Source organism: Sesamum indicum, linkage group LG9 (genome assembly GCF_026168435.1).
Source record: "Sesamum indicum cultivar Baizhima isolate 11 linkage group LG9, ASM2616843v1, whole genome shotgun sequence".
Classification (NCBI taxonomy): Eukaryota; Viridiplantae; Streptophyta; class Magnoliopsida; order Lamiales; family Pedaliaceae; genus Sesamum; species Sesamum indicum.
This window is the reverse complement of record NC_142665.1, coordinates 21,653,852-21,664,302: the sequence shown is the minus strand read 5'-3', so window position 1 is coordinate 21,664,302 and position 10,451 is coordinate 21,653,852. Positions and strand designations below refer to the sequence as shown.

The following is a 10,451-nucleotide window of genomic DNA, read 5'->3' as shown; positions in this document are numbered from 1 at the left end:
ATAGAATAATGGCGAGGAGCCAATGAAGAAGAGCCACAAGGCCACGTATTACACGTGAGCTTCCCACCAACGTGCTTCCACGAGTAAAAAAAACAAAACTAAAAAAAAAGTGCGTATACCTCACCGTCCAACGCACGCCATCCACAAATCTCCTCAACACAACAGTTCATCGGAAGTCAAAGACACGCGCTTCTACACGCGACTGAGAGACTTCCGTAGCCATGATTGGTCCACCCGCACTCAATCATACAGCGAAATAGAGCTGGCCCATACGGGCGGGGCGAAAGTGTAATTTAGTGAAAATAGAGGGGGCAGTAAGAGTTGTTAGAGTTCCTAAATTGTCGCCTACGTTGTGTTTTTATGGTTTTGATTCTGGTACACAGGACTCCTCTCCTAATAGCGGTAGCCATCGTCCAAAATCAATCCACTGTGGTGAGAAAAGCAATATCTTAGGTTAGGAGGGGGAGGAAAAGCAAAAACAGAAAAACTTACATCGGGAAAGGTCAATTGGGAGAAGACAAGAGTAGAGATCTATTTCGTTTTCGAGTCCTCGCGATCCCTCGTTGATCACAGCAATGGGTCTCTGGGAAGCTTTTCTCAATTGGCTTAGAAGGTATGTCGAACATGAGTGTTTGCTTTTGTTTCTGCTTCGTTTTGGATGCAAGAACACCATCTTATGATTTTGGATGATTTTTTGTTTCTTTTTTTTTTTTTTTGCGGGATATTTGGATGTGGTGGATGGTGAATGCTCCTTACAGTTGTATAATTTGCTAGTGAAGTTGAGCGTCTGTGTGTGTGCGTGCGTTTTTTTCTAATAATGTTTGTTTTGAATATTTGGTTTGGCAATGGGGAATTCAGGCGTTGATTTTAGCTGCTGGATTTTTCTCCATGGTCATCGATGGCGTGGTTTTATGTCCTGTTTTTTTGGTTATCCCTTATCGATTCTGTTTCAATGACAGGAGTTTGAACTTGTGATCAGCTGTGTACTTGTCTGCAGTGTTGTAATTATGATTCCGATTCATGTGGAATTTTAATTTGCAAACCAGTTGGCAGCTAATGTTTGCGTGATTCAATCTACCTAATTCAGTGCACGGAATGAAGAATGAAAGATTCAGGACTGTGTTGTTGCCTGTTGGATAACCTGGTTTGCTAAGAATTCCTTGGATTGTAGTGTATTCTGCTGATATATACTCTTTATGTCTTGAGATGGTTTATTGTTAGATATGTTTATTTGAATCAGCGAGAGACTTAATACAACATCCCCTAATTTTTCTTTTGGTTGGTTGTAATTCGCCATTCAATCCTCTTGCACTGCACTGCTCAAACAGTTTCCACAGCTACTTGAAGCATAACATCTCTCTACTTTATACCTGGAACTAGAAAATAATGATCCAGAATAACCACTCATTGAGCTGTTCAGATTGATGTATCTTATGGTTTTGATCCTAAGGGTGTGATGAGAGCTCCTGGTTTCTAAGTTTTTCTTTGGGATTGACAGATCATACCCTCACATGCCATATTATGCTTCCAGGAGCTGCTTTGACATTTTCCCCCCATTTGAGGAAGTTGGATGAGTTCATATAACCTACTGATAATCAATGTCGGCTTAATGTACTCTAAAGCTCTTTTGACAATAGATGAGTTGACTTTCCATCTCACCAGATAAACTTTCATATCTAACTTAAAGTTAACTAATGTGCTACTGCTACCTCAATGGGATTCTGGAGTCATCAAATGATGGGCATGGATTAATCGAGTGATAGGCATGGATGAAATGTAGAACATTAGCTGGGAACCTGAGTATGTCAATTTCGAAGTTTGACAAAATTCGTGCAACATCTGTTTGCCTATCGTGATTGTTCTTCCATTATCTTCATTGCAATCATTTTTGGTTGTATGTGATGTTAACATTCAACAATTTTCAGTACCATAAATGAGACAATTAGTTGAGTATTTTTTGTTTAAACTCGTGCTAATTTCTGGAGTAACTTGTGAATAGGAACTCAGGAATTTCTTCTCAGTTTCTCAAGATCAATTAATCCTTGGAGAAGTAATTTAGAATAAGATGGTCATGATTATACTAGGCTTTTGCTTTGGATGCGGAATTGCTTTAAAAGATTTATAGAATCACTTTATAATTTTTGTGGATACAGCCTTTTCTTCAAGCAAGAAATGGAGCTCTCACTGATAGGTCTTCAAAATGCTGGGAAAACTTCACTAGTAAATGTTGTCGCTGTAAGTAAAAATACATAATACTATCCTTTCATACAGGATGTATCTTTATATACTGTCTGCTGAAATTTTTCATTTGCTGAAAATACTTTGTATTTACTTTGTGGTTCTCTGTTTTCTTTTCATCCCAAGACTGGTGGATATAGTGAAGATATGATCCCTACAGTAAGTTTTCTGTTCGAATTATTGTTAACATCTATATTTGCTTATTGCATGCATTCGGGATTTCTCACTTCATGGTAACAGATTAGTTATGAGAGACTATTTGATCCTTCAGGTAGGATTTAATATGCGGAAAGTCACTAAAGGCAATGTTACAATAAAGTTGTGGGATCTTGGAGGTCAACCCAGATTTAGGAGTATGTGGGAGCGATACTGCCGTGCTGTTTCTGCTATTGTGTATGCCAATAACTACATCCTTACTGAATTATGTTTGTGCTTTCAGTTATTTGGTTCCTGCCAATAGTTTTATTTGGAGCTCAGCTTAGACTAGAAATATGGTTAGAGCTCCATAGTTCCACTCTTATGAAATCCACCTTCATGTCCAAGGTTTGCTCTGCTGTTCTGGTTATTAGATCTAGAAAACTCGCAACTAAGCTTAAATTCATCTGAACTTAATTTTGCATATTTTAGTTTTTTAATAGTCTACATTCAAGGATTGGACTTTCTACTGAATTAAGCCAAGTAAGCTCAAATGTCACTCGTTTATTTAGAAACTTATGGATATTTTCTGAATAATTAATAATTGTAGTTGAGGTATATAATTTTTATGAAATTATATCTATACAAAATTTTTGTGAAAGTTCTTATCAAATGTATGTTCAGAAACCGATTTCTTCACACATATTATCATCTATGTTTCCAAATAATCTGGAATTTTATTATGTGAGGAACCCAGAGCTCTTCAAAACAATGTAACCAGAGTTTGAGGGGGCAAAAGTATCATATGAATCGATTTTGAGGTCAGGATCATCAAGCTTGATGTAACTGCTGCCCCACTTTATGCTTGGCTTGTAAAGCCTAATTGATAGTTCAAACTTGTTTGAGTTAGAACTCAGGATTACAATTCTCAGTTTCTTGTATGTTTGGGCATTTCACATTCAATTTTCTATAGTAACTTGAAGTCAGTAGTGATGTTTCTTACTAAAATATGTTCGTCTATTAAATGATGAAACAAGTAATTTATGAGTTTACAAGATTTAAGTCTACTATCTATTGCCACAATAATCTAACCGTTTACATTATTTGGTGCAGGTACGTTGTTGATGCTGCTGATCATGACAACATCAGTATCTCCAGAAGTGAACTTCATGATCTGTTGAGCAAACCATCACTCAGTGGCATTCCTTTGCTGGTGTTGGGGAACAAGATCGACAAGCCTCAGGCCCTATCGAAGCAGGCATTGACTGATCAAATGTAAGTGGAGCAGGAGACTTGGTTTGCTAACTGAAACCTCCTTTCCCGCACCCCACATATACAAAAGAAGGAAAGGATTAATCATCATAATAACCTTCCCGAGAGAGAGTAATTACTTAGTAGTCCTTCCCTTTCGAAATTAGGAAACCTGTCCCTTTAAGTTTATAGCACTTATATACCACTCCATGACAGGGAGGGGTATTATTAGTAAGTGTATACTAACTGGCAAGCAGATGGCTATAATTAACCCAACAAAGAGAAATGAAGAAAGTTTCTCAGTGTGTGTTACTCTTGCACGTACTCTTCTTTTGGTAGTTTTAATTTAACTTTATTCTAAAATTTGCACTGCAGGGGTTTAAAATCGATTACTGATAGGGAGGTGTGCTGCTTTATGATCTCTTGCAAAAACTCGACCAACATTGACCAGGTCATTGATTGGCTAGTTAAGCATTCCAAGTCAAAGAGCTGAGTACAGAAAAACTCTTCACTGTACTCTGTTGTGTTGTAGATTTTTTAAGAATCGGATTTTGAGTTTGTCGTTGTCCGTGACCAGATTGCACATTCTTCTTTCTGGCCAGACAAGGCTATGATGCTTTCTTCGAAGTTGTCTATGTATTGTATATCAACTCGCATTTGTCTCTATTTTCTAAGTTATGTGACTTGAGAGGAGTTTCTTTGGGCTTTCATGGGGATTGGATTCTCTTCCTCTGTTTGCCTTGGAGTTTGTCTTTGCTCAGTGTTTCTTTTGTTAGTGCAAACTGTGTATGAGTTTGGTTGTCTGAATTGTTAGCTTGATGGACTTGGCGTTGCTAAAATCTTAAAATTTGTTCTCAGAAATAGTTACGTGTGAAGATGGAATCGGAAAAATTGAGAATTTGACATATGTTTGGTTGCTACGATACTATACAACTAGTTCGTTATCAATGTTTTGCAACAAAGAGAGTATTTTTCCTTCTATATTGTGCAAAAAAAGTGCGCTTTTAGTCCTTATCCTATATCCTTTGCTTGAACAGCAAAAAGAGAGATTAAGGGCGGTGTTAGCAAAACCTTGCCGCTTTTCTGGAAAATGATTTTAGAAAAAAAAAATCTTGAATATATACCACACCATATTTTCTGAACGAAAGAGAATCAGTCAAGCCTAGCGCTCAATGCTTCTAGCTCTTCTTGACTAAACTTTGCTCGCCTCTCGTAATACCCAAGTGGGACAGCTTGTTTTTCACAAACTCCACAGCAAGAAAATTAGCATCGTGGACAGTAGCTCTGCTACACCAACAATGCGTCTTCATTCTGTTCAACGTATGTTGTGTGATGAGTTTGGTCATATTTGTGAAATTACATATAAATTTTTTATAATTTAAAAAATTGATTTAAAAGTGTATTTTTGTCTAATAAATAGATTTATTTAATATTTAATATTTACTGAATTTATTGAAATTAGTAACAAAGATTAAATATCAAGTAATTTAGTGTTAGTTAAATAATTTTTTAATTAAATATGTTTAATTATTTAAAAAATCTACTCATAATTATGTGAGTGAACAGTTTAATTTTATGTTTGTTCTGCTAATAAATTAAGATTTTTTAGAATGTTGCGAGTAAAGAACAAAGCACATGTTTTAGAAGAGTTTTTGTGTCGAACACGATGAAAACAGGGTGAACTGCGTACCATCTCTGCAAATATCTGCTTCACTCCCTTTCTCCTTCATCACTTCCATGGAAGCTTCAACCGGACCCTTGAGCCTTCCACCCCACCCCAACCTCGAAAACATCAAGCATAAACTCTTGAAACACGGCGTTCATCCCACCCCCAGGATCCTCCACAATCTCCGCAAAAAGGAGCTTCAGAAATCCAACCGCCGTCTCGCCAAACTCAACTCCAAGTTGCCTCCACCCCTAACCGATGCCCAGAAACAATCCATTTCAGAAGAATCCCATTTCCATATGATCAAGTCTGACTACAAGAAATTCACGAAATCCGTCAGAAACGAAGAAAACAAGAAACTGGTGGGCAGGCCTTGGGAGAGGTTGGAGAGGCTTCGGTTGAGGGAACTTTCAAGCGAAAACATGGAGTACGATGGGGAGAGGTTGAATCCCGAGCATCTGAGGGAGCTGAGTGATATAATTGAGTGTGAAAGGGACAAATTTGCTTGGCTTTTAGATAATGATATTGAGCTTGAAGAAGGATGGTTTGAGAATGATGGGAGGAGATGGGCTCCACCGAAGCGGAGCGAGACTGAAGCAATTAGGTTTCTCATAGATAGGTATGTCTGATTACTGTCCAAGAATTAATTATTTTCTTGATGGTTATTATTTACTAGCATAAGTTTGTGTTGATTTAGATTAAGTGCAACAGAACTGAGCGTGAAAGATTGGAAGTTTACGCGGACTATGAAATACTCGGGATTGCAGTTTACAGAAAGGCAAATGATGAAGATAGTTGAAGGGCTTGGTGATAAGGGGCACTGGAGGCATGCATTCTCTGTCGTAGAGTGGGTGTATAACTCAAAGGAGCACAGCCATTTCAAGAGCAGGTACAGATGGATCACTGGGCACATGCTCTATAATCTACTCCATCTTCAATCTCTTGTGTTTTCGTTCACTTGTTTGGTTGCAAATTTAGGTTTGTATACACAAAATTGTTGGCGGTACTTGGGAGAGCCAGGAAACCTCGTGAAGCTCTTCAAGTCTTCAATTTGATGCGTGTAAAACTATTCTTGCATTTTCATTGATTTGCTATCGAGGCCTGTCTTTGTTCATTTGATTGAAGCCTAATCCTGAATTGATCATAGGGTGATGCACACATATATCCTGATATGGCGGCATATCATAGTCTGGCTGTTACACTGGGTCAAGCTGGTTTTCTGAAAGAGCTGCTGAATGTTATTGAGTCCATGAAGGCAAAACCCAAAAAGATTAGAAACATGAGGCGCAAGAATTGGAATCCTGAACTTCTACCAGACATTGTTATATTTAATGCTGTAAGAGAGTCTGGGACCTTTTTTCCTGAGCTATCCTTATGTCATTTGTTATGTGCCTAAACTGAATGATCCTTTAGGTTCTAAATGCATGTGTTTCGACCTGCCAATGGAAGGGAGTATCTTGGGTTTTTCAACAGTTGAGGAAGAATGGTCTAAGACCTAATGGAGCAAGCTATGGGCTGGCAATGGAGGTATTTTTTCTCGATTCTGCTGACATGCAATGTTCAAGCATTATTCTCATTCAGTTGGAGATTCTTAGCAAAATGTTTCATCTGGTTATGTAATAAGGGTGCATTGATTTGGCAATTACATAACCTGATTTGCTAGGATATAGTTGTATTTTTCATGATATGCTCCTTATATTTGCTGCTATTAAAATTCCAATGATGAACAAGGCAGAACGTTTCATTAAAATGAATTTAAAGTAAATGCAGTCCTGAAGAAATTTTAGCCTGGTTAACATTTGAGTACTATCTCTTTAAGCCTTCTTTCGCTAGCGTATTTATAAGGTTGTTTTTACTTAGTCATAAAACATTCTGGTCCAAACATATCTGTAGCTGACTCTTACAGGTGGTTCTTTTTAAAGGTAATGCTGAAATCCGGCAAGTATGACCTTGTCCATGATTTTTTTTGGAAAATGAAAAGAAATGGGGAAGCTCTAAAAGCCGTGACGTACAAAGGTAGTATTATTTCCCCATCACAGACATGCTTCCTTGTGATTACTTAATCATCTAAACTTTGTGTTGCTTAGTTCTTATCAGAGCCTTCCGTGAAGAAGGTAAAGTTGATGAAGCTGTTCAGGCAGTCAGGGATATGGAAAGGAGGGGGTTAATAGGAACAGCAAGTGTGTATTATGAGCTAGCTTGCTGCCTTTGCTTCTATGGCAGATGGCAAGATGCCATTTTGGAGGTTAGTTTCCTGAAGGATTTTGATTATGTCTCAGGGTAGATATTTTAGATAGTGGCGACACAGAATACGTTACTAAATAACAGTGGAACAGTGGTAGTTTCGCATAAACATAACCATAAATGGAGATGAGGAATTTGATGAATGCACCAATATAATGGGATGAACCTTAGGTCAGACAGATTTGGTTGTAGCTCAATATTTTTCTTGACATATTTCTGACAGAAGTCTTAACAGGGAGTCATGTCAACTTTAATTTTTATAATCTGGTAGGCGTTATGAAACATATTTGAATGTTTATATAGGTCCCATCAAGTAAAAATGGAACCAATTTTCAAAACTTAGAAAGGTTCTTTGTATGTTAGGCAATAAAAGGTGAAATTATTATGCTAAGATTTTGTCATTTTTCTCAAGGAGAGCAATTGCATAATTACCATAGATTTTGTCATTTTTCTTGGCTTGATGGCCAGATGACACGTTTCTATCACAAAAACAAAATTTCCTTGTTCCTATGTTGACTTCTTCAAATTTCTTTTGCTTAATGACATTTACCTATTGTATCTGGATTTCTTAATACCATAGTTGGAATTTTTGCACTGATGCAAAACTTTTGCAGATTGAGAAGCTGAAAAATGTACGTTCAACAAGACCTTTGGCTGTGACCTTCACTGGCATGATAATGTCTTCCATGGATGGTGGGCATGTTAATGATTGTGTATCCCTCTATGAGCACAGCAAAACCCTCATGTCTCCTGATATTGGTCTAATAAATGCCATGCTGAAAGTTTATGGTCGAAACGATATGTTTCTTAAAGCTAAAGAATTATTTGAAGAGACCATCCGAAGTTATTTAGGTTCTGAAATTGGCAAAAGTGGTCAAGGTTCTTCGCCCAAAGCAGATATGTACACTTTCAGCTCCATGCTTGAGGCAGCTGCAAGTGCTCTCCAGTGGGAATACTTTGAGTACGTGTACAAGGAGATGACCCTCTCAGGTCATCAACTTGATCACCATACACACTCTGCCGTATTAGTGGAAGCATCCAGAGCTGGAAAGGTACCGCACCAGTTTACCTTATCTTGCTGCATGTTACTATATTTTGTTTCATTTGGTTAAAATTTAAAATCATCATTGTTCCTGAATGAACTAGCAAAATACTAAAAAAGAAAAGAACATCTGAGATTTTTTCCATGAATTGTGTGATTCTTTGGTTATGGCTGACTAATCTCAGTAGTATACCACAAGAAGAAAGATCTAACATCAATCGCTTTCTACTGTAGAACTTAGTTATCTTCAGTTTGTTCGCTTGTATGGTTCTGCCTGACAGGCAAATCAAGTTGCAGTCTTCTCAATTGGCTCATTATTATTGAGATTCTTTGTCTTTCTTGATGTAGTGGCATCTGCTGGAACATGCATTTGATTCAATTCTGGAAGCTGGAGAGATTCCCCCTCTGTCATTTTTCACTGAAATGGGATGTCAAGCCATTACTCGAGATGACTATGGAAGGGCTGTGAATATCATCAACACGATGGCTCATGCTCCATTTCAAGTCAGTTTCCAAGAGTGGATTAACCTCTTCGAGAGAAACAGCGACAGGATTGATTGGGCTAATCTAAATAAACTACAGGAGCAACTTGTCAGTTGTGATTTAGTAAAAGAAGCAACAGTCTTAAATTTGTGCAGAGCATTGCAATTCATCTGTGGATGCTGTGAGGACTCATTGAATTCAATACCTTCCACCAGTCCAAGAATGGATGAACTCCCTAAAGATAGTTGTGATGGACAAAACTTTCCGGCAAATACTACTGGTTCCCACTTAGATTGGAATCATAACATACTGGAGGACAGTTCAGTCAACACAACACATGATGATGACTACATGAGCAACAGTAGATTAGAGGAAGACAGAGATTCAGACGAGGTATCTGGTTTGTCCGACAACAGGTGTGAAGGAAATGTGTGGGCTAGTACCACCCAATTTATTGACCATTTCAACTATGATGCGTTTTCCCAAATTTCACCATCTTATTCTGATCACATAGACTTTGAACATATTGAACATGAAGACTCAGATGGTGATGAGTTCAACTTCGAGCTTATTATCCCAAACAGTGAAGCTGATGATTCACAAGAATCTGCCGTTCCATCAGCCTATGAAATTCTGGAATCCTGGAAGAAAAAGTGAAAGGCATTTCCTTTCTACATCTCAGTTTTGCCTGTGTTGCTGACAAAGAATTCATAATCCACATGCAAGCATTTTAGCATAATCTACTCAGAGCTTTGAGTATAGCTCTAGATTTTGTCTTAGTCATTTGTGCCGAAGACATGAGATTACGCTCTCGCAAAAATGTAAGAATGCCTTCAAAATGATGTATGTTTATACACAGTTTGTTTCAGTCCCTTCCACTGGTGAAATCAGGAATCTCACACGTAAATATTTGTATTCTATTTCTTTTGAAAACTATCAAACTTGTATTTACACTCATCATATTCATATCCGATATAGGTAACTTACCTGCCAAAATCCCCAATGCGACATGAGAAGTGAAGAAATATTGGGTTGGACTGAAAAACAATGGATAGATGCAAAATTATCCTCTCAAATATTGAAAAAGAGCGAAAAAAAGAAACTGCCCAGTAGAGTGAGGTAATATGCTTCTTTATTAAAAAGTTGGGGAGGTTTTTTGTCCTTTTATTTTTTTAGGGGGGTCTTTTTGCTCTTTTTCAATATTTTACGGTGTAATTTACATTTATCCATAAAAAATAATTAAATTGATCAAATTCGTACTACGTACAACTAAAAATTTATTACAGTATCATAAAATATAGTTGAAAATGAAGTTCAACGATTAAAATATTTTGTAGCATCAACTTACCACAGTTAATTTGACGAATCTGTTAAATTTTCAATTTCGAATCT

General features: G+C 37.4%; 2 protein-coding genes across 4 annotated transcripts; both read left to right on the top strand.

Annotated features, from left to right (window-relative positions):
• Positions 1-362: 362 nt before the first annotated feature.
• Positions 363-4,431, top strand: LOC105177826 (ADP-ribosylation factor-like protein 8a). 2 transcript variants are annotated; one of them, XM_020699001.2, is made up of 7 exons: positions 363-613; positions 960-1,144; positions 2,154-2,235; positions 2,365-2,397; positions 2,510-2,631; positions 3,487-3,648; positions 4,000-4,431. In XM_020699001.2, exons 3-7 carry the CDS (start codon positions 2,173-2,175, stop codon positions 4,115-4,117), a joined length of 498 nt encoding a protein of 165 aa, XP_020554660.1. In that variant the 5' UTR covers positions 363-613; positions 960-1,144; positions 2,154-2,172; the 3' UTR covers positions 4,118-4,431. The 2 variants fall into 2 exon arrangements, with proteins under 2 accessions (XP_020554660.1, XP_011099385.1); XM_011101083.3 differs by lacking the exon at positions 960-1,144 and having other exon boundaries at positions 366-613.
• An 805-nt stretch (positions 4,432-5,236) lies between these two features.
• DG1 (Tetratricopeptide repeat (TPR)-like superfamily protein) lies at positions 5,237-9,946 on the top strand. 2 transcript variants are annotated; one of them, XM_011101081.3, is made up of 9 exons: positions 5,237-5,909; positions 5,988-6,179; positions 6,269-6,350; positions 6,438-6,626; positions 6,704-6,817; positions 7,213-7,306; positions 7,378-7,535; positions 8,149-8,586; positions 8,925-9,946. In XM_011101081.3, the coding sequence occupies exons 1-9, from the start codon at positions 5,362-5,364 to the stop codon at positions 9,714-9,716; spliced, it is 2,607 nt and encodes an 868-aa protein (XP_011099383.1). In that variant the 5' UTR covers positions 5,237-5,361; the 3' UTR covers positions 9,717-9,946. The 2 variants fall into 2 exon arrangements, with proteins under 2 accessions (XP_011099383.1, XP_020554659.1); XM_020699000.2 differs by having other exon boundaries at positions 5,768-5,909; positions 6,002-6,179.
• Positions 9,947-10,451: the final 505 nt, after the last annotated feature.

Coding starts and splice junctions, on each gene's coding strand:
- DG1 (XM_011101081.3), top strand. CDS start 5,362: ATGGAAGCTTCAACCGGACCCTTGAGCCTTCCACCCCACCCCAACCTC. Junction 6,818..7,212: donor GCTATGGGCTGGCAATGGAG/GTATTTTTTCTC, acceptor TTCTTTTTAAAG/GTAATGCTGAAATCCGGCAA. Junction 8,587..8,924: donor AAGCATCCAGAGCTGGAAAG/GTACCGCACCAG, acceptor TTCTTGATGTAG/TGGCATCTGCTGGAACATGC.
- LOC105177826 (XM_011101083.3), top strand. CDS start 576: ATGGGTCTCTGGGAAGCTTTTCTCAATTGGCTTAGAAG. Junction 2,398..2,509: donor GTGAAGATATGATCCCTACA/GTAAGTTTTCTG, acceptor TTGATCCTTCAG/GTAGGATTTAATATGCGGAA. Junction 3,649..3,999: donor CAGGCATTGACTGATCAAAT/GTAAGTGGAGCA, acceptor TTTGCACTGCAG/GGGTTTAAAATCGATTACTG.